Genomic DNA, 23,212 nt, shown 5'->3' with positions numbered 1-23,212 from the left:
CAATTTTACGCACCACCTCGACCAAAACACCCTATATCTGCTACTCTATCTTCAAACACATTCAACAAACCTTCAAAATACTCACTCCATCTCCTTCTCACTTCACCACTACTTGTTATTACCTTCCCATTAGCCCCCTTCACCGATGTTCCCATTTGTTCTCTTGTCTTACGCATTTAATTTACCTTCTTCCAAAACATCTTTTTATTCCCCCTAAAATTTAATACTCTCACCTTAACTCTCATAAAACATTTTATTCTTTCTCTTGCTATTTCCCAAATGTATGCAATATAGTCCTTTGAGGCTCTAAATGTTTGAGCAATCTTGATTTTAATTCCCATTGGTTATTTACATTTCTGCTTTGGTAATTGTTCCATCATATGGGTTTTTTTCATAATTTCCTTATTAGCAACTGATCCTTACACCTTAAAACTCAGTGAGTTGTGCGATGTATAAAAGTGCAGATATAGGCTGAAGAAAATGTTAGAGCCTCATCTCCTCAAAAAGCCTCATCTTCTCAAAAATAAGTTTTTGCTCTTTCATTTCTCTAAAACTTTGCAGTTTATAATTGAATTTTATCTTTTGTTTGATTATGAACATCATATTAAGTTTAATGTGGTATTTCCCTTCTTCGAAACTGATTTTAGCTTTCCTAAGAAATTATTTTTAGTTATGGTTCTTCTTTACCTGTTCTACTGCACCTTTTATGAAAATATGTTGTATGCATAGGAATCTTGTCATAAACTAGTATAATGTTAAAGTGAGGTATCACCATGTTAGGTAACAAAGATTTGTAATTATTGTTGGTAAAATGAGGCACGATTATCATTGATTTTTTTTCCCTAGCTTAAATGGCAGCATATTAGAATTTAATTTCATCGAAATTATAAAGTAAATCTAAGCATTTTTATGTCATTCTCACAAGGAAAATGATCAAGTACCCCAACAAATGAATTAAAGAATTTCAAGAAATGTTTTCTTTACATAGCATAATCAGACTTCTTCAATTTCAGAATGCAACTCGTCAGCTTATAACAGTAATGGGTTGTGTAAGAAAAGGTCGTCCTCCAGAAGTTGAGAATGACATCATTGTCTGTGAAGAGCAGCAGCTTACCCTAAATATCACATCATCCTCCAGAGCTACTGTGGAAGACTTCATTCTCATACCATTCCCAGAACCCGATGTATGGTTCCTCGCTCTCCAAACTATCTGCTACTACAATGGGTAAATACATTTTTATTATTCTTGATTGCCATTTCCCGCATTAGTGAGGTAGCACCAAGAATAGACGAAGAAAGGCTGCATCTGCTCACATCCATTCTCTAGCTGTCACATGTAATGGATCAAAACTGAAGCTCCCTATCCACATCCAGGCCCCATTCACCTTTCCATGGCTTACCTTAGATGCTTTACATGCATTGGTTCAGTCTATTGACAGCAAGTCGACCCCTGTATAATACATTGTTCCAATTTACCCCATCCCATGCACACTTTTCACCCTCCACCATGTTTCACTCCATCCTTCCGTCTGCAATTTGATCTCCCCATTCTCTTTGTTCCCCCCACTTCCAACACTTATATTCTCTTTATCAACCTTCCCCTACTCACTCCCTCTGTATGTCCAAACCGTTTCATCACACCCTCTTCAGCTCTCGCACCCGTACTGTTTTTTATTACCATACTTCTCTCTTACTCTCATTATTTACTGGATCAGAACACCTATTGTCCTCAAGCAGTTCTTTTCCATCACATCCCCCCTTCTCCATACCGCTTTTTCTATATAGCCCATGTCTTGCATCCATATAATATTGTTGGGACTACTGCCTTCAAACATAACCATTTTTGCACTCCCAGATATATGCTCTTTGCCAATACATTCTCAGCACTCCTAAAACCTTTACCCCCTTACTCACCTTATGGCTCACTTCTGTTTCCATGGTTCCATTCACTGCCATGTCCATCCCAGGTTTCGAAAGCACTTCACTTCCTCCAATTTGTCTCCATACATACTCACACCCTCACTATTCTGTCCCTCACCCAGTTAACCAAATAAGCTTGCTTTCATTCAGATTTACTCTCAGCTCCCTTCTTTCATGCACACTTCCAAATTCAGTCACCAACTTCTGCAGTGTCTCATTCAAATCTGCCACTATTGCTGAGTTATCAGCAAACAACAACTAACTTATTTCCCACCCCTCTCTCTGAGACTCTCACACCTTCCTCATAACCTCATCCATAAACAAATTAAACAACAATGGTGACATCTTACATACCTGCCAGAGACCAGCCTTCACTTGAAACCATTCACTCTCCTTTCTTCCTACTTGTACACATGCCTTACACCCTTGATAAAAACTTGTCATTGTTTCTAGCAGCTTTGCTCCCATGCTTTGTATTCTTAAGGTCTTCCACATGGCATCTTTATGAACCTTGCCATATGCTTTCTCCATATTCATGAATTCCACATACAAATCCACCTGTTTCTCTTCAGTATTTCTCACACATTTTTTAAAATAGACACTTGATTCAAATACCCTCTTCCAATTCTGAAACCACTCTGCTACCCCCCAGTGTCATGTTCTGTACATGTCTTGTCTTCACCCACACAATCAATACCCTCCCATACAACTTACCAGGTACACTTAACAAACTTGTACTTCAGTAGTTTGAACACTCACCTTTGTCCCACTTTTCCTTCTTACAGTGACACTATACATGCATTCTGCCAGTCCCAAGGCACCTCATCATGATCCATATATACATTGAAAATCCTAACTAACCAATCAGCAGCACAGTCACCCCCACTCTTGATAAATTCAACTGCAATACCATCTGCTCCAGCTGCCTTTCCACATTTCATCTTATATAAGGCTTTCATCACCTCTTTTTTCTTCCCTTAACCACTTTCCATGACTCTCTTACTTTGCGAATGACTCTGACCCAAACACCCTACATCTGCCATGTTATCATTAAGGATATTTGATAGTCCTTCGGTATGTAGGGATGGATGCCATAAGGTCCATAAGCCTTGCTTGTGTCCAGAGAAAGAAGTGCTTTTTGGACAGTTCAAAAAGAGATTACAGGGAAGGGCATAGGATTAGTGAGAGGAGCATGATAGGGAGAAGGAATGTTGGAGTCATCCAAAGTAAAGTTAAGGAGAAATGGGAACCAAAGAGAGTTGCTTTGTCTTTGGGAGAGACACCTATAGTACTGTCAGAACTGAAAAGTGTAGGGAAAATTGAGTGACAAGTTGTTAACAATGCCCTTAGTTAGCTAAAGACCAGAAATAGAATATCTGAGGCTGAGAACTTATCACACTTGCTTTGAATAAAGGAATGCTTTGCCTCATAGGTGACTTAGTTGTAGTGATTGTGGGCAGTGATAAATGGTGAATGGGAGTCAGAGGAAGGATACTTTTTCAAAGTCATGTTCTTGATCCCCTGCCTGAATGGTCTCATAACAGAATTAGTTGAGCCATGGATTGGAAGAAGTAGTTGTCTTGGAGGAAGAGGGGTTAAATGCTTCCATTGCCACAATAATAACTTCTGCTGTGCATTTGGCAGAGACAGAAGCATCACCACTTGAGACAGTGATTTACCAAAGGGAAGCCAGAAAAGAATTTTCATAACTTATTCCAGTCAGTTTTGTTGAGGTCCCAATATTTATGTTTAGAAGGGGCTCCTGGAGTGGAAAGTGCTGTTAAGATAGATACTTTTATGAGAGTGTGGTCATGAACCAATTGAGGGCGAGAATTTGTAGCTACAGTGCGAAGGATTCGGGATGAAAAACAGATGCAACATATTGGGAGAGTGATCACAGCTCTCAGGAGTATAGGTGGGTTGGTTGATAATTTGCTCTGGATCACTTAGAGTAGAGAATGAGAAGGCTTCAGTCTCCCAACCAAAAGTATGGGAGGAGCTCAATCATTCCCAATGGTCAGTGTTGAAATCCCCTGGATAGAGGGTCTGTGCTTGTGGGTGAGAGGATATCATGGCCTCATGGTAGGAGTTTGGATAGTAGAGGAAAATTACAGAATTTGTAGAATTAGGAGAGCACTAGGCATAACAAAGCAGTGGTTAGGAGATTGACCTTGAGTTTAGGGACTCAAGGTCAACAAGGTGTGCCATTGGTGTATTGATGTTGGGATAAGCACAGACACCTCCTTTGAATCAAGATCATGAGTGGAGATAATAGTTGGGTATGAGAAAGGGATTAGTGAGAACATCATTAAATGGTTGGATCTCTGAGAAAAGTAAGATATGGGGAGAGGTAGTTGAAAGATGGCATTCAACAGATGATGGTTTATTAGACAGACCATGAATATTGGTATAATAAAGAGAAAAAGAGGCAGGTGTATTAGACATGGAAATGTTTTAGGAGGGGCCAGTACGGCCAGTACTACTACTGTTAGAGTCTTCCCTCTCACTGGCAGTAGTTAGATGGGAACCTGGAGAGTTTTAGCACTCTATGATGCCAGGGACTAGGGGCCATAAGTTTGTTGGACTCTCGCATGATTACACTTGGAAACGATTGTGCTGACATTAGATGGCAAGAGAATTTATTTGAAGAAAATAAGTGAGATTTGAGTAGATGTATGGTGCTTGTAAGGAGATATCAGGACTAGTAGATGTATGGTGCTTGTAAGGAGATATCAGGACTAGCCTAGTAGACCTGTTTTGATGAGACAAAAAGTAAGAATACCAATTGTAACACAGAGGATGTAAGATGGTTCTGAGTGCTGCTGTAACGCTCCTTTGTCAGGATGTTATGACCCCCTTGGGTGGCTACTTTTAACAGCAATTGCTTCATAAGGAGACTGGAAACTGGTACTGAACTACAGACCAGCTTCTCTGACTTATGTGGTCCGTACAGTTCTGGAAAAGATAACTGAAAAGTAAATAGATAATTTTTTTACAGAGGAGAAATTACAAAGTGAGAGACAAAAGTTTTAGGGAAAGATCATGTTAAAAACTTTCTTAGATTTCTAGAAAAGGTTGAGCTGCCTTAGATGGAAGGGAGTGTTGAAGTGGGTTATTTGTATCAGGACACTCAGAAAACAGTTAACACTGTACCCCACGGGAGGTTGAACAAGAAGCTGGATCATCATGCAAGAATGAGAGGAAACTCCTTCAGTGGGTATACGATAATCATTGGAAAGGAATAAAGTATGTATGTTAGCGGAAGCTTCTCCAAATGGATTGAGGTGTCCAGGAGAGTGCCAAAGGGTTCTTTTCTAGAACCATTACTCTTGTTGATCTATGTAAATAGCTTACCTGATGGTATGGACTCCGACCTGATATGTTTTCAAATAATGCAAAGGGCATGAGGGAAGTGCAGAGTTGGTCTGGTGTATGATTGATAAAGTTGAATCTAAGCGTATGTGAAGTAATGAGCTTAGGACAAAGTGAAAGAAGGTCTCAATATGATTATTATGTAGCAGAAAATAGGCTTCAGAATTTTGTGCTTGAGAAAGACTAGGAGTCAACATTGTCCTCAACCTGTCGTCAGAGTCTCACATTAGGAGAACAGTATAGAAGACAGACTGTCCAATGACAAATATTAGAATGACTCTCAAGTATATGGAAAAGGAAATGTTAAGCAAGCTGTTCATATGCTTAAAAATTTTGTCTGTATCTAAAGAAGCACAAAAAGCTAATTGAGAAGATTCAGATGAGGGCACCAAAGATGGTGATGGAGAGGCTAGGAGTTTTGAAAATGTCTTTCTTGGAAGAGAAGAGTGAGGGGGTAAATTGATCACTACCCTTATAGATTTTAGAGCAGGTCGATGATATGGATTCCAAGTGAACATTGAGTGACATAGTGATATAGCACACAGTGGACATAACATGAAATTAAGCTAACAGTTTGTTAAAGAAGTTGTAAAGAATTACTCATATAATGGATGAATGGCATAAAATGATTAAAGAACATGGTTAGTGCAGATACTATATGTAAATGTGTTGTATGATTGTAGAGAATATTCAAGATGGGGCCTCATGCGTGTAAGATTCTACCCCATGTGATACAAATAGGTGATTACAAACTCGTATGTATGATAAATTCATCCTATTCATTCAATATTTTGGTGTCATTTTTGTATTCATATGATAGATTTAGGTTTTATATTGATTGCTACCAAAAGAGTAATCGTCTATTTTAATGTAATTTCATCTTTCTGAGTGTTATTGAATTATAATTCATATAGGGTAATTTGATAATTATCCAGACTTTTTTTCTTATCATTTTGTCATTGTACTTGGATATGTTTTCACTTGTATCATATTTTTCAATATATTCTTTTCCATTTGATTTTTTACATCAGTGTTGAAATTTGATATCCTGACAATTTTTAATGCAACTAGAAGTACTGCAAGGAACCTAATGATGATTTATATTCTCCATCAAAGGCACAAGACTCCATGTATTATAGACCAAGTAATGGTTAGCATTGATATTCGAACTCAGCCCTGCGTCTTTGCTGGTGACAGTCCGTGTGGCACCCATGGTTTGTGTCAAGAGACCCATCGTGGAATGTTTTTCTTTACTAGTTGTGTAAGTATCTTAAGTTAGTGCATGTATAATACAGAAATAGGTAGCTTCAAGTAGTGATTGATAATTCTGACTTTCAACCATTAAGGTAGTGGAGATAGAGGAGGCACATAGGGTGAACCAGTGGGAAGGTTTTTGAAATACAAGAAGGGAAGGTTTCATGTCCCCAATTTCCATTCCTTTTAGTCCCCTCTTGCATCATGGCGGGAATATGTGGGTAGTATTCTTTCTTTCCCAACCCCAGGAATACTAAGTGCCATGATTCTAGCAAGGAGTGCTTTAAAGCATGTTGGGAAATTGACTCTCAGGTGACTTGGTGGTGTACTGTAATTGGTAGTATTACTGAGATCTTATTCATAGGCCAAGGTTCAGTCCCTGGTTCATGCAGACAGCATGCAGCTCACTGTGCTGTTGTTTGATAGATGAATGGATGTCACACTCACAGGTGTATTTCCCAGGGATCATCTTGTGCCTTGTTTTGTTCAGTGCCAAGGGGCAATAAAAAGGTCAACACTGTGCACGTATGATGATAACTAGTTCCTTATGTTATAAGATATGTAAGCAAAAATTAAAACTCGTAACCCCATAACTATTTACAAAGGATTCCTATCCAATTTAGCCTTACAGTATCAAAGATTTTGGTAAAACAATGAAGGAAATTACAATAGATTTTTTTTTAACGTTTTAGGCTCCAGTCAGTCTGCTGCTTTCACTCTAATATGTAGAAATTTTTAAATGTTTCACTAAAATGTGTTGAAAAGTGAGGTGGTAAGATGTGTGTCAATTGAATTGCCACTGAGTTTGTTGTATTCTTTATATTACATCCACCAAAAATTGATGTGATTATTTTTCTTATTATTTTTTATTCATTCATTTCTTAAACTTGATCACCATTTCCCACATCAGTGAGGCAGCGCCAGGAAACAGACGAAGAATGGCCGATCCACTCACACACACACACACACACACACACACACACATATATATGTAATAGAGTGTAAGAAAGTAAACTCTGGATTGATATGGGTAAAACTGAAAGTGGATGGAGAGAGATGGGTGATTATTGGTGCATTTGCACCTGGGCATGAAAAGAAAGATCATGAGAGGCAAGTGTTTTGGGAGCAGGTGAGTGAGTGTGTTAGTAGTTTTGATGCACGAGACCGGGTTATAGTGATGGGTGATTTGAATGCAAAGGTGAGTAATGTGGCAGTCAAGAGAATAATTGGTGTACATGGGGTGTTCAGTGTTGTAAATGTAAATGGTGAAGAGCTTGTAGATTTATGTGCTGAAAAAGGAACGGTGATTGGGAATACCTGGTTTAAAAAGAGAGATATACATAAGTATACATATGTAAGTAGGAGAGATGGCGAGAGCGTTATTGGATTACGTGTTAATTGATAGGTGCGTGAAAGAGAGACTTTTGGATGTTTATGTGCTGAGAGGTGCAACTGGAGGGATGTCTGATCATTATCTTGTGGAGGCAAAGATGAAGATTTGTAGAGGTTTTCAGAAAAGAAGAGAGAATGTTGGAGTGAAGAGAGTGGTGAGAGTAAGTGAACTTGGGAAGGAGACTTGTGTGAGGAAGTACCAGGAGAGACTGAGTACAGAATGGAAAAAGGTGAGAACAAAGGATGTAAGGGGAAGAGGAGTGGGGGAGGTATGGGATGTATTTAGGGAAGCAGTGATGGCTTGCGCAAGAGATGCTTGTGGCATGAGAAGCGTGGGAGGTGGGGAGATTAGAAAAGGTAGTGAGTGGTGGGATGAAGAAGTAAGATTATTAGTGAAAGAGAAGAGAGAGGCATTTGGACGATTTTTGCAGGGAAACAATGCAAATGAGTGGGAGATGTATAAAAGAAAGAGGCAGGAGGTCAAGAGGAAGGTGCAAGAGGCGAAAAAGAGGGCAAATGAGAGTTGGGGGGAGAGAGTATCATTAGATTTTAGGGAGAATAAAAAGATGTTTTGGAAGGAGGTAAATAAGGTGCGTAAGACCAGGGAACAAATGGGAACATCAGTGAAGGGGGCTAATGGGGAGGTGATAACAGGTAGTGGTGATGTGAGAAGCAGATGGAGTGAATATTTTGAAGGTTTGTTGAATGTGTTTGATGATAGAGTGGCAGATATAGGGTGTTTTGGTCAAGGTGGTGTGCAAACTGAGAGGGTTAGGGAGAATGATTTGGTAAACAGAGAAGAGGTTAGTAAAAGCTTTGCGGAAGATGAGAGCTGGCAAGGCAGCGGTTTTGGATGGTAATGCAGTGGAATATATTAAAAAAGGGGGTGATTGTATTGTTGACTGGTTGGTAAGGTTATTTAATGTATGTATGACTCATGGCGAGGTGCCTGAGGATTGGCGGAATGCTTGCATAGTGCCATTGTACAAAGGCAAAGGGGATAAAAGTGAGTACTCAAATTACAGAGGTATAAGTTTGTTGAGTATTCCTGGGAAATTATATGGGAGGGTATTGATTGAGAGGGTGAAGGTATGTACAGAGCATCAGATTGGGGAAGAGCAGTGTGGTTTCAGAAGTGGTAGAAGATGTGTGGATCAGGTGTTTGCTTTGACGAATGTATGTGAGAAATACTTAGAAAAGCAAATGGATTTGTATGTAACTTTTATGGATCTGGAGAAGTCATATGATAGAGTTGATAGAGATGCTCTGTTGAAGGTATTAAGAATATATGGTGTGGGAGGTAAGTTGTTAGAAGCAGTGAAAAGTTTTTATCGAGGATGTAAGGCATGTGTACGTGTAGGAAGAGAGGAAAGTGATTGGTTCTCAGTGAATGTTGGTTTGCGGAGGGGTTGTGTGATGTCTCCATGGTTGTTTAATTTGTTTATGGATGGGGTTGTTAGGGAGGTGAATGCAAAAGTTTTGGAAAGAGGGGCAAGTATGCAGTCAGTTGTGGATGAGAGAGCTTGGGAAGTGAGTCAGTTGTTGTTTGCTGATGATACAGCGCTGGTGGCTGAGTCAGGTGAGAGACTGCAGAAGCTGGTGACTGAATTTGGTAAAGTGTATGAAAGAAGAAAGCTGAGAGTGAATGTGAATAAGAGCAAGGTTATTAGGTACAGTAGGGTTGAGGGACAAGTCAGTTGGGAGGTAAGTTTGAATGAAGAAAAACTGGAGGAAGTGAGGTGTTTTAGATATCTTGGAGTGGATTTCACAGTGGGTGGAACCATGGAAATGGAAGTGAATCATAGGGGAGGGGAGGGGGCGAAAGTTCTGGGAGCGTTGAAAAGTGTGGAAGTCGAGAACGTTATCTTGGAAAGCAAAAATGGGTATGTTTGAAGGAATAGTGGTTCCAACAATGTTATATGGTCGCGAGGCGTGGGCTATAGATAGAGCTGGGCGGAGGAGGGTGGATGTGCTGGAACTGAGATGTTTGAGGACAATATGTGGTGTGAGGTGGTTTGATCGAGTAAGTAATGAAAGGGTAAGAGGGTTATGTGGTAATAAAAAGAGTGCGGTTGAGGGAGCAGAAGAGGATGTTTTGAAATGGTTTGGTCACATGGAGAGAATGAGTGAGGAAAGATTGACCAAGAGGATATATATGTGTCAGAGGTGGAGGGAACAAGAAGAAGTGGGAGACCAAATTGAAGGTGGAAGGATGGAGTGAAAAAGATTTTGAGTTATTGGAGGCTGAACATGCAGGAGGGTGAAAGGTGTGCAAGGAATAGAGTGAATTGGAATGATGTGGTATACCAGGGTTGACATGCTGTCAGTGGATTGAACCAGGGAATGTGAAGCGTCTGGGGTAAACCATGGAAGTTTTGTGGGGCCTGGATGTTGAAAGGGAGCTGAGGTTTTGGTGCATTATACGTGACAGCTAGAGACTGAGTGTGAACGAATGTGGCCTTTATTGTGTTTTTCCTAGCACTACCTCGCACACATGCGGGGGGTGGGGGTTGTCACTTCATGTGTGGTGGGGTGGCAACGAGAATGAATGAAGGGCAGACAGTATGAATTATGTGCATGTGTATATATGTGTATGTCTGTGTATGTATATATATATGTACACGTTGAGATGTATAGGTATGTACATGTGCGTGTGTGGATGTGTATGTATATACATGTGTATGTGAGTGGGTTGGGCCGTTCTTTCTTTTGTTTCCTTGCACTAATGTGGGAAACAGCGACAAAGTATAATGAATTAGATAATAAATATATATGTCTGTGTATGTATATATATGTATACGTTGAAATGTATAGGTATGTATATGTGCGTGTGTGGATGTGTATGTATTTATATGTGTACGTGGGTTGATTGGGCCATTCTTTCGTCTGTTTCCTTGCGCTACCCCGCTAACGCTGGAAACAGCGACAAAGTATAATAGATAAATATGAATAAATGATAGAGTTGATGGAGATGCTCTGTGGAAGGTATTAAGAGTATATGGTGTGGGAGGTAAGTTGCTAGAAGCAGTGAAAAGTTTTTATTGAGGATGTAAGGCTTTTGTACGAGTAGGAAGAGAGGAAAGTGATTGGTTCCCAGTGAATGTCTGATTGCATGGTCTCCATGGTTGTGTAATTTGTTTATGGATGGGGTTGTTAGGGAGGTGAATGCAAGAGTTTTAGAGAGAGGTGCAAGTATGCAGTCTGTTGTTGATGAGAGGGCTTGGGAAGTGAGGCAGTTGTTGTTGAATATCTTTACCAACCATACCAACCAGTCAACAACACAGTAACCACTTTTTTATAATAAATTCCACAGCAATACCATCCAAACCTTGCCTTGCCAGCTTTCATCTTACACAAAGCTTTCACTACCTCTTTTCTGTTTACCAAACCATTCTCCCCTACCCTTATACATGTATGGTATAAATTAGATACAATTCAACACATCTCTTACCCAAGATATTATGAATGTTTTTAGCTGAAATACGATTTCTCACCTCACCTTGCCTACCTGAATTGCAAATGTTCTACTGTACCTCCCATACTTCCTTTATTTTTCATCTCTGTACTGTAGGCCTGTTAAACAGCTAAAATCAGTGGTAATGGTAATTAAAGGGAAGGTGTGTAAGTGTATAATTTGTATGAATCTTTTTAATTATTCATTTTTTAATATATGGTGTGGGAGGAAAGTTGTTAGAAGCAGTGAAAAGTTTTTATCGAGGATGTAAGGCATGTGTACGTGTAGGAAGAGAGGAAAGTGATTGGTTCTCAGTGAATGTAGGTTTGCGGCAGGGGTGTGTGATGTCTCCATGGTTGTTTAATTTGTTTATGGATGGGGTTGTTAGGGAGGTAAATGCAAGAGTTTTGGAAAGAGGGGCAAGTATGAAGTCTGTTGGGGATGAGAGAGCTTGGGAAGTGAGTCATTTGTTGTTCGCTGATGATACAGCGCTGGTGGCTGATTCATGTGAGAAACTGCAGAAGCTGGTGACTGAGTTTGGTAAAGTGTGTGGAAGAAGAAAGTTAAGAGTAAATGTGAATAAGAGCAAGGTTATTAGGTACAGTAGGGTTGAGGGTCAAGTCAATTGGGAGGTGAGTTTGAATGGAGAAAAACTGGAGGAAGTGAAGTGTTTTAGATATCTGGGAGTGGATCTGGCAGCGGATGGAACCATGGAAGCGGAAGTGGATCATAGGGTGGGGGAGGGGGCGAAAATTCTGGGGGCCTTGTGGAAGTCGAGAACATTATCTCGGAAAGCAAAAATGGGTATGTTTGAAGGAATAGTGGTTCCAACAATGTTGTATGGTTGCGAGGCGTGGGCTATGGATAGAGTTGTGCGCAGGAGGATGGATGTGCTGGAAATGAGATGTTTGAGGACAATGTGTGGTGTGAGGTGGTTTGATCGAGTGAGTAACGTAAGGGTAAGAGAGATGTGTGGAAATAAAAAGAGCGTGGTTGAGAGAGCAGAAGAGGGTGTTTTGAAGTGATTTGGGCACATGGAGAGGATGAGTGAGGAAAGATTGACCAAGAGGATATATGTGTCGGAGGTGGAGGGAACAAGGAGAAGAGGGAGACCAAATTGGAGGTGGAAAGATGGAGTGAAAAAGATTTTGTGTGATCGGGGCCTGAACATGCAGGAGGGTGAAAGGAGGGCAAGGAATAGAGTGAATTGGAGCGATGTGGTATACCGGGGTTGACGTGCTGTCAGTGGATTGAATCAAGGCATGTGAAGCGTCTGAGTTAAACCATGGAAAGCTGTGTAGGTATGTATATTTGCGTGTGTGGACGTATGTATATACATGTGTATGGGGGGGGGTTGGGCCATTTCTTTCGTCTGTTTCCTTGCGCTACCTCGCAAACGCGGGAGACAGCGACAAAGTATAATAATAATAATAAATTTTTTAAACTGTATTTTAAATGTAATTTTACTGAACAGGTTTGCACAGCGGGGTGGCAGGGTTGGGGCTGTGAAGATGGCGAAGCAGCACAAGGGTGGACCACCGTGCTAACTGGTGTGTGTTTGTTGACACTCAGCAACATCTTTTTTCTGCCTCCAGCTATAATTGCTGCACGCAGACACTTATACTCCCAAGCCTTGTTGTTCATGGCTACCATGATTGCTTCTGTTTTGTATCATGCTTGTGATAATGAAGTAAGTTTATCAACTCTGACCATGTATTGCTTTTGACCTCTCTGTACATGTTGCTTTCCTTGCCCGCGATTTGTATGTGAGAAAACAAAAGATTTGAAATATTTGTATATCTCTGTAAGGTATATAACATATTGATAACATTTATAAAGTAAACAGTAAACTCTTTTTTTCACCTTTATCTTCACTGATTAAATGCATCTCTTTTTCAGGTGATGTCGTATTGCCTGACTAAATATGAGGTGCTACAATTCACAGATTTCTTTTTCTCACTGCTTTGCTTCTGGGTGACAGTTGTTGGCCTTGGGGGCATGGATGATGCCTTCTGTCCACTGTTACATACTCTTGGAGTTGTTATTATTGCTCCAGCCGTCCAATACAGCCGAACAGCCCTTGCATCCTTTACTGTGCCCATGGCTGTTGCAGCTGCAGTACCCGTACGTGTTAGGCAATTGTGTGCCATGGTTAAGCCTTTTGCATGTTTAACGTAGATTTACTTTATGATCTCATTATTTATATAGTAAAACTATCAACTTTCTAATTATACTAGGAGACTTTATATGTTATTTGTTTGTTCTGAACCTCAAGTACGTCTTTAGCATATGTACTTCAGAATTAACATATTATTACAGTTGACTGTGCTCTGTTGATAAGAATATGTATGAACTAAAAATAGAGTTTGTTGGTTGATGAACAGCATAAGTTGGATTAATTAGTAATGTAAAGGACCTGAACCATCTCTGATAGCAGGAGAAGTCAACTACAGTGAGAAGATGTGGTAAGTCTAAGAACATTCTATCCTATCTCTACACTTTCCCAAGTTTTTCTTTCCCAAAAATTGCTCCAAATGTTTAAATACCCAGTCTAAATCTTTCTTCATATATTATTTACTTGCAAGGTGTGGCTAGTGATGAGTCTGTTTGTGGATGATACTGTGTTGTTTGCTGAGAGTGAAGAGGAGTTGTGTTTTATATGTATAAGCTTAGGCATCCGTAGGTATATGCTAGTAAAAGTAAAGTTATGGTGATTGAAAGGAAGCAGTAGACATTTAAATTTTTTAAAGTCCGATATAGTGAGAGAAGAAAATTTACTGAACTTTGTTATGGATTTTAGGGGAGTAAGACTGGGGGAGGTGACAGAATTTAAGTATTTTGGGGCTATCTTGGGTAAGTTTGATGATATGGAAGGAGAGATAAGGGAGAGAGCAGTACTAGATAGAAGAGTCATTGGGTTCATAGATAGAATAATGAAGGGCAGAAGTGTAATTTTGGAAGTGAAGAAAGAATTAAAGGACAGCATAGTACTCCTGACCCTGACCTATGCAGCAGAAACATGAAAATGGGATGAGTTACAGAGGTCAAGATTCCATGCTGTGAAAATGAGTTATTTAAGAGGAGCATGTGATATGATTAGATGGAATGAAGAAAATAGTTTAGGGGTGTTCGAAAGATTTGTTATGAGAAGGAATGCAAAGGCAGTGAATTTTTAAATGGTAGAGTGGATGAACTGTAATACTTTGAGGTGGTTTGGGCATGTGGAAAGAATGCAAGATGAGGAGTTTTACAAGGAGAGTGTATTGTAGTGCAATTAAAGGGATTATTGTGAGAGGAAGACCACCTGTGACATGGAAAAATAGAGTGGAAGAGTACTGGATGGAGAGAAATTTGGTAAGAATGCGTGGAATGGTGTATGCAAGGCAGACACATAAGGAGAGATAAATGGAGACTTCTGCTGTGGCTGTCTCCCTATGAGGGGAATTCTTTGAGGGAATTGGTATCAGAAATATAGATAGATAGAGATGTTGTGCTTGCGCCTCACTTTCAAAATTTTTATGAGAAAGACGAGCATGTACTGTATACTATATAAAACTCATTTAAGGTAATTTCCTCACGCTATGAGGCTCATGATATTTGGAAGGACCATGAAGACTTAAGTAGCTTGAGTTACTCCACACAGTAAATATGCACACTGATCTCTTGACAAAGCAAAATTTTTCCTCGGAGAATGGTAATCAAAACCTTGAGTCTTCAAAATAAGTTTCTGCGTATCTGAATCCCTAAACTCTGTTTTTTGTAGTTTGATTTATGTATTTTTATCATTATGATTATTTCAAATTACACACTCTGAATTTTGTTCTGTTCTCAGTTTGGAAGTTTTCATAGTTTTTTATATTATTGTTTTATTGCATCTTGTTTAGAAATTTATTTTGCATCTAAGTAGTATATAAAAAACTGTCTGATCAGTGTGAAAATGAGGTATTTTAACAATAAATGACTAGAGTAAAGCTCTTTTGATGAGAAATAAAGATTAGAATTTGTCAAATGCCACTCAAGTTATTTTTATTATTTTTTTGTGTTTTCAGCTTTACTGGCTGCAGACTCAAATCAAATGTACTACAGTTTTAGAATTCATTTCAGTAAAAGTATTCAAGAAATATTATAGTCACCCTGAAGTAGTGAAGTGGTCCAAGCCATTTTAGAAAACAGAATATTTGCATTATACAGACTTGTGAACCTCCCAAAAACTGTCTCCTATAATAAGTATGGCTAGTAGTATAATGGAAGGATTATATATGATTTGCCCATGCACTTTGTCAGTTCATATTCGAATATCATTTTCTACATTGGTATCGTATCCAGCTGGATACAAACTGATCAAAAGTCTTATGTGATATGATTTCCAGAGCCAGCTTTATTTCAAATTATATAACTCACTAGGATACTTCTAATGGAAGCTAAAGCAAAGACCTGTACATTTCTGAGCAAATATTTTTGTAGAAATAAGCTGTATTGCACCCTAACTTGTTTTTTCACCTTAAGCTTAGCTTTTACCTGTGTCTTCATTCATTTTATTAATGACATATTGCATGAAGCTTATCATACTGCTGGCAATAGTGGATTGAGAAGTTTTCCTAAGGCATTTGTAGACTAAATTTGCTATGTCACTGGTAGCATTATAATAGGAATACTATGTTGACTTAAGCTTAACATGCAATTGAAAACAGTTTGACCAGACTTACCATGCCGATGGAAGCTAATATACTTCATAGTTTTACCATATTGATACTGAATCATTTGCTGTTTGGAGATAATACAACTCTGGTGTGAGATTCTGAGAGAGTGCAGAAAAGAAGAAAGTTAAGAGAAAATGTGAACAAAGGTAAAGAAATAAGGTGTGACAAGGGAGTGAATCAGGATGGTTTCAGTGTGATTTTGAATTGGGAGGATTTCAAAGGAGTGGAGTACTTTAGGTATCCAGGAGTGGATATAGCAGCAAATAGAACTATGGGGGCTGACCTGTCATAAGTTAGGAATGGGGGATAAGGTCTTGTGTCCATTAAGGAGCATGAGGAAGGAGAGGTTCATTGTGTGTAATGGAAGGGGTGAAATGTGATGCTGATCACGTAAGATCATTGCATGAAAAGGTGTCATGTTGGAGTGAACTACCTCATTTTATCTACATACTCAGGAAAGTGGATTGAATAGTTTTTAACCAACATGAAATGTAGAGTGGTGGCATATGAAACCATGTCTAGCTTCTTAAAGAAGAGCTGCCATCAGATCATACCATAATGAAGAGTATTAGATTAAGGACTCTTTGTGATCATGATTTTAAATATGGTCAGGTGTTTTAAAGATAACATGAGAGTAAGACAGAGGGAACGAAAGAGGATTAAGAGAATTTACAAAGCCCTGAATATTATTTACAAATTGTCAGAGGAGAACTTGATGGAATTTAAGAGAAATTTGAGCAAATGAGTCATAGAATGATTAACAGTATATCAGCACCTTACAAAGGCCCTGCACGGAAAGAAAAAGCATACATAATGTCAGGAATTTAGGAGTTAATGTAAATGAGAAACTAATTCAAAGAAGCACATTGGTAAGATAGTGCTTTCCAACCTAATAATGAGTTTTTGCTAAAAATTGAACTTAGAAAAGTTTAAAGTTTTGGTAAACTTTGAAAGGTGCTAGGAGTACAGAATGAGACAGTGCACTTGTAAAGTGGTTTAAGCTCTGATGTAATGAATGTGTAAGCATTTCTGGAGAGATGCTTATCGAGCAGGCCAGAGTTTTTAGAGAACTAAAGATGGACTCTGACTGAATATTCGCAAGGATGGCTACACAAGTTTAAGTGGAGACAGAATTTCACCACATAGTGTGCATGGAGAAAAGTGCAGTGCTGACATGGAAGCTTGTAGTGTAAGGTTGTATTAAAAGAATCGATAAAAATTCCAATTTTCTATCAAACAACCAACAGTAATACACACAGGGTGAGAAAAAGTGTATGAGCAGGCTGCCTGGCTGGAACTGACACAGTGTTGGCTTGCTGCCTTGACGATAGCAATAAAACAACAGAAGTAACAAGTGTCAACCAAAGCCAGCTACCAATCTGTGATAGGTTGTTTGTTACACTAACTACTTGTCACAGAGCTGCAATAAAGTTTGTGGATAAATTTGCACAGTTAATAACAACGGAGAACTTAGGCCCAGAACAAGTTTATAATGCTAATGAATCTGCCCTGTATTGGTGTCGTATGACATGAAAAACTCTTACCCAAGATACTGAGGAGTTTCCATCTGGGGATATTTTTGATGTAAGCTGATGTAACAATAAAAACCTTGTTTCAAAGATTTAACGGTTGTATTATTTTTTGTTTGTTCTACCTTTGATAACACAGCAATATGTATATGGAATGAGCTGGCAAGACTAGGGGTCATGAATATGTTTACATAGGGGGTTTCCTTAGGGGTCAAAATCTGTTTTCTGGCATTTTCTTTGGTCCGGAAATGGCCAGGTCCCAAGGTTGCCGAATGAAAGAGGTTCAACCTGTATAAAAGACAATGTGTTAAACCTGAAAGCCTCTCAACAGAGAAGATGCAGAGTTGTTAACTTTTCAAGAATACCATGGAACATAATGAAAATTAATTAAACAAAAATATATGACACCCAGCTAGGAAGCTAGAATGAGTATTTTATGTACTGCCAAGAGAAATAAGAAACATGCATGGAAAAATTACTGAAACATGTAAAAGAAAACATGACATATAGTTGAAATCAGTCCCAAATGAACTAAAAATTAGTGATTAATGTGATGTAGGTGGCAGCTGAGAATAGTCTTGTATAGTACATCAAGCAAGATATGCAGAGAAAGCTTTGCGCTAGCTCACCATTTTGGTTAGATCTCATCTTAGATACTTGTAGATACTTTCTTTTCTTGGGTAGTTTTAGACTATAACTTGTTTATTTTATTTATTTATCATACTTTGTCGCTGTCTCCCGTGTTAGCGAGGTAGCACAAGGAAACAGATGAATGGCCCAACCCACCCACATACACATGTATATACATACACGTCCACACATGCACATATACCTACCTATACATCTCAACGTATACATATATATACACACACAGACATATACATATATACACAGGTACATAATTCATACTGTCTGCCCTTATTCATTCCCGTCGCTACCCGGCCACACATGAAATGACAACCCCCTCCCCCCACATGTGCGCGAGGTAGCCCTAGGAAAAGACATAAAAGCCACATTCGCTCACACTCAGTCTCTAGCTGTCATGTATAATGCACCAAAACCACAGCTCCCTTTCCACATCCAGGCCCCACAAAACTTTCCATGGTTTACCCCAGACGCTTCACATGCCCTGGTTTAATCCATTGAGAGCACGTCCACCCAGGTATACCACATCGTTCCAATTCACTCTATTCCTCGCACGCCTTTCACCCTCCTGCTTGTTCAGGCCCCAATCTGTCTTATACCTAATGATAAGACAGAATTAAAGTCAAATATAAGTGAGTAATTCAACAATGAGGAGAGATTAATTTGAGAATTAAAATTTTCAGATTTGTCGAATGGTTTACCAGCGGTGGCACAAGGGTGCCTGGCCGTCTATACAGCCACGCCAGCTACTATACCGTGGTATTGGCATAATTCTCGCACTTATAGGCCTTATTATGTTTGGCCTCATACAGACCAAGGATAACTATAAAGTAAGTTGTAGAATATTCTGTATATTAATGACTGTTTTAGTAATAAAGAAATATTTGAAGATAGTTAACCAGAAGATGGTTGAATTATTTTTGCTTGTGCTTTAGTTTAGATATTACTGGAGACTGAAAAATTCTAAATTCTATATTTTTGAATTGTTGAAGGAGACTTAGGAAATTTACTGTGCACAAATAAAGAATCAATTTCTTTCATACTTCCTCAAAACATTGTGAGATTTATGTGATCTTTCATCCACAGTACGTACACAGCACCTGGCATGTTGTTATTGCGCTCTCTCTTGTCTTCCTGCTTCCGTCCCACAATTCTTGTGTGCTGGGCCACAGAGTTCTGAGTCCAGTGACTAGGCACTCAGCCTCTGTAACCAGTGATGATGCCGAGTTAATTGATGTTGGGGAAACAACAGTTGATTATACAGCATCATCCCCTGTCTTCCATGTTACCTCAGATGTTGACTTTTTGTTGACAGATAATGAAGAGGATTATCACAGACCAGATAAGGATACAGAGTAACTAATCTTCATGTTTATTATTTAGTCAAGTTTTATAAGATATCTAGTTTTTTTTGCATGAAATAATCTAGCACAAAGATTCTTAAAGGACAGTAGTTTGAATTACGACTTTGTGATTTGATGTGGTACCAAAGTTTCCTTGTAATTTTTTGGAGGTTCAAGAAAAATTAATTATCATGGTACAGATTTAAATGCAGAGGAATGGCACTGTACATGTGTTTCGATGGAACACCATAATATAACTGAATGTTGGAGTGTGTGAGTAAAAGTGTTTTTTATCAATTTGTGCTTTTGAGAGGATTGTCGCATGAGTAATGACAATAACATATATGATGGTAGACTGTACATCCATCAGTAGTTTATGATTGTAGAGTATAACAAGACAGTCAACCCTCATTTATCTGGCTTTGTTTATGAATCTGGATCCTGTAGTGATCTGGACATCCAGCTGGGAACCAATTTATTTGCATATACGCTTGTATAATCTGATATCCAGAGGGTGTATTGGAAAATAAAGGACATGAAAAAGCTGTTTAACAATTGAATTCGTAGTGAATTGATCTATTTGTATCATTTATACTCAAATTTCCAGATTTGAGGCAGTGAATTAAGGTCATGTGCCTTTACTTGGCACGTACTTCATAGCTGGCAGCAATCATTTTCAAATTAGTTTGAACAATTCAAGAATTTCAGCTTACCTGTGGTATTACAAATTTATGCTATAATTTGCGAGATTTCCATGCTGTGGCAGGTAGCACTGTTGTTAATCACCTCATTCTGTAAGTCATTTCTTGATAAGTGTGATAACATGAAAGTTTCAAGATAAGATTCTGACGTGGAGATGAAATTTTATTTGCATCAAGCTTAGCATAATATATGTATATCTAAAGAAAAAAATCTATTCTCAAATCGATGCTTGACTAAGAGATAATGTGTAATTGTATACAATCCTGATTATTATGCAACTGACTTCAACTTAAACAAAAACAAACATTTGGAAATTGCACAGTATGACAATGGATTTTCCAGACCTAGTGAAAGCTTTTGGACCATGACAGCAAGAACTGTTGTACATAAGGTAATCTCATATTCTTGTTCAAGTGTTTTTTATCAATGATGAAATGCTTGAGAATACCTCCACTCGTATAGAGAAGTGGGTTCTTCTATTAGATTTGTAAATTTTATTTGCAACATACTTGGAATCTTAAAGAAGAATTTCTAGATTTCTCCCTTTGCTTGACCTAGTTACAGATATTGAACTAACTGTCCTCAACACATTGTCACAATTTATTCAAAAACTTAAGAAAAATAGAGAACTAACATGAAATTATAGTAGTTTGGTAAAGTTTTATATTTTTTTATGTAAGTACATTCTAAGTGAAATATATATAGCAGTGAACGGCTGCCAGCATATACTAACCAGTGATTTTTCAGATATCCAGGCATTTCAGTTATCCGGACAGTTTTCTCAGGAATGAATTTTCCAGATAAATGGGGGGTTGACTATATTTATTTTAACTAACATTTCTTTGGTATATTTGTAAGTATAGTCCTTGCCATGATATTCAACCAGAATCAGTTGTAGATGCTGTGAAAATGTGAAAATTATATGAATCAAGTAATTCATTTACCATGGAATAAGGTGCCAGTCATCCGTAGTTAGATGAGTTCAGGTAAATTAAACCATGTTGTAATTAACCAACTCTGCTTATATGCTGTCATTCTTTATAGCATATGGGATTTATACATAGAATATTAACTATTGAAATTTGGACAATAGAAAATAAGCTACGCTATGATGTAATTTAGATGTAAAATGAATGGTGCAAATTGTTATTTTGTATATTTCTAAATAGTCTATCTTATACATGTAGTAGATTTCATCTGTAATTGTATTCTTATTGACTAAGAATTAAGATTTTTATACAGTTCAGAAACTTTTCTTCAAATTTCTGAGCTTGACAGCATACATGTTTGTATTTTTCTTTGTAATAATTGTTTCTCATGTTAACAGTAGAATGGTGCATGCACATTCCTGAATACTTTGGTTTTAGCACAACTGCAGTCCCAGTAAAGACAATCCAAATTCATTGTTGTGGTGATAAAAGTAAGTTTACATTAATTATAATGGTTTCCGCTGTTCGGTTGTAGGTTTCTCCATAAAGCATGAAATAAAGTACTGTATATTGGAGCAAAGCATAAAGCTTGCAGGTTTCACCATTCACAGTAAGATTTTATAAAGATATATTTTCATTTTTGATATAGGAGCTGTATGGATTCATATAATTTCAGTATTATTTTTAATTAGATTCCCATTTTTATGGAATGTATCAAGTGCAAAGGGCATCTCAACTTATGCTTGCATTTCCACAACTTTATACCTAGTGTGCTAAAGCAAGAAAATGCTTCTAGACCAATTAAGCATTTCTCAGTCTCTTATTTTGTACACTAAACTGTTTAGTTTAGGAAGATTATCATTTTCAGTCATAGCATCCACATATGCAAGATGCCTCAGTTGTGCATGATTAGAAATCTTTTCTCTGGCATCTTAATCTGAAATGCCTTGCTCTAAACACCTCACATACTTTTATTATTATACTTAATGCTGTTTCCCGCATCAGTGAGGTAATGTCAGGAAACAGATGAAGAATGGCCTAACCACTCATATACACATATTTTTTTTTTTTTTTTTTTGCTTTGTCGCTGTCTCCCGCGTTTGCGAGGTAGCGTAAGGAAACAGACGAAAGAAATGGCCCAACCCACCCCCATACACATGTATATACATACGTCCACACACGCAAATATACATACCTACACAGCTTTCCATGGTTTACCCCAGACACTTCACATGCCTTGATTCAATCCACTGACAGCACGTCAACCCCGGTATACCACATCGCTCCAATTCACTCTATTCCTTGCCCTCCTTTCACCCTCCTGCATGTTCAGGCCCCGATCACACAAAATCTTCTTCACTCCATCTTTCCACCTCCAATTTGGTCTCCCTCTTCTCCTCGTTCCCTCCACCTCCGACACATATATCCTCTTGGTCAATCTTTCCTCACTCATTCTCTCCATGTACCCAAACCATTTCAAAACACCCTCTTCTGCTCTCTCAACCACGCTCTTTCTATTTCCACACATCTCTCTTACCCTTACGTTACTTACTCGATCAAACCACCTCACACCACACATTGTCCTCAAACATCTCATTTCCAGCACATCCATCCTCCTGCGCACCACTCTATCCATAGCCCACGCCTCGCAACCATACAACATTGTTGGAACCACTATTCCTTCAAACATACCCATTTTTGCTTTCCGAGATAATGTTCTCGACTTCCACACATTCTTCAAGGCTCCCAGAATTTTCGCCCCCTCCCCCACCCTATGATCCACTTCCGCTTCCATGGTTCCATCCGCTGCCAGATCCACTCCCAGATATCTAAAACACTTCACTTCCTCCAGTTTTTCTCCATTCAAACTCACCTCCCAATTGACTTGACGCTCAACCCTACTGTACCTAGTAACCTTGCTCTTATTCACATTTACTCTTACCTTTCTTCTTTCACACACTTTACCAAACTC

The 23,212-nt window shown here is 38.6% G+C and overlaps 1 protein-coding gene and 1 long non-coding RNA gene across 5 annotated transcripts in view; one reads left to right on the top strand and one right to left on the bottom strand.

Annotated features, from left to right (window-relative positions):
* Positions 1 to 22,983, top strand: part of LOC139750183 (transmembrane protein 8B-like) — a 90,717-nt gene extending 67,734 nt beyond the window's left edge. For 2 of the 4 annotated variants that reach the window (XM_071664586.1, XM_071664589.1), the window contains 7 exons: positions 1,014 to 1,225; positions 6,409 to 6,553; positions 12,867 to 13,082; positions 13,292 to 13,516; positions 18,950 to 19,096; positions 19,353 to 19,621; positions 19,780 to 22,983. In XM_071664586.1, the coding sequence (XP_071520687.1) occupies positions 1,014 to 1,225; positions 6,409 to 6,553; positions 12,867 to 13,082; positions 13,292 to 13,516; positions 18,950 to 19,096; positions 19,353 to 19,621; positions 19,780 to 19,795 (1,230 nt within the window). In that variant the 3' untranslated portion in view covers positions 19,796 to 22,983. Of the gene's footprint in view, positions 1 to 1,013; positions 1,226 to 6,408; positions 6,554 to 12,866; positions 13,083 to 13,291; positions 13,517 to 15,441; positions 17,704 to 18,949; positions 19,097 to 19,352 lie in introns of those variants that run through there. The other 2 variants (XM_071664587.1, XM_071664588.1) reach the window with 2 other exon arrangements.
* LOC139750184 (uncharacterized) lies at positions 17,785 to 20,391 on the bottom strand. The gene is made up of 3 exons (XR_011713096.1): positions 20,323 to 20,391; positions 19,367 to 19,470; positions 17,785 to 17,909 (listed from the first exon to the last, which is right to left on the bottom strand). It is a non-coding gene; the product is annotated as an uncharacterized lncRNA (long non-coding RNA).
* Positions 22,984 to 23,212: the final 229 nt, after the last annotated feature.

Source organism: Panulirus ornatus, chromosome 9, assembly GCF_036320965.1.
Source record: "Panulirus ornatus isolate Po-2019 chromosome 9, ASM3632096v1, whole genome shotgun sequence".
Classification (NCBI taxonomy): domain Eukaryota; kingdom Metazoa; phylum Arthropoda; class Malacostraca; order Decapoda; family Palinuridae; genus Panulirus; species Panulirus ornatus.
Note: the sequence above shows the minus strand (reverse complement) of the source record. Positions and strands in the feature narration are given on the sequence as shown.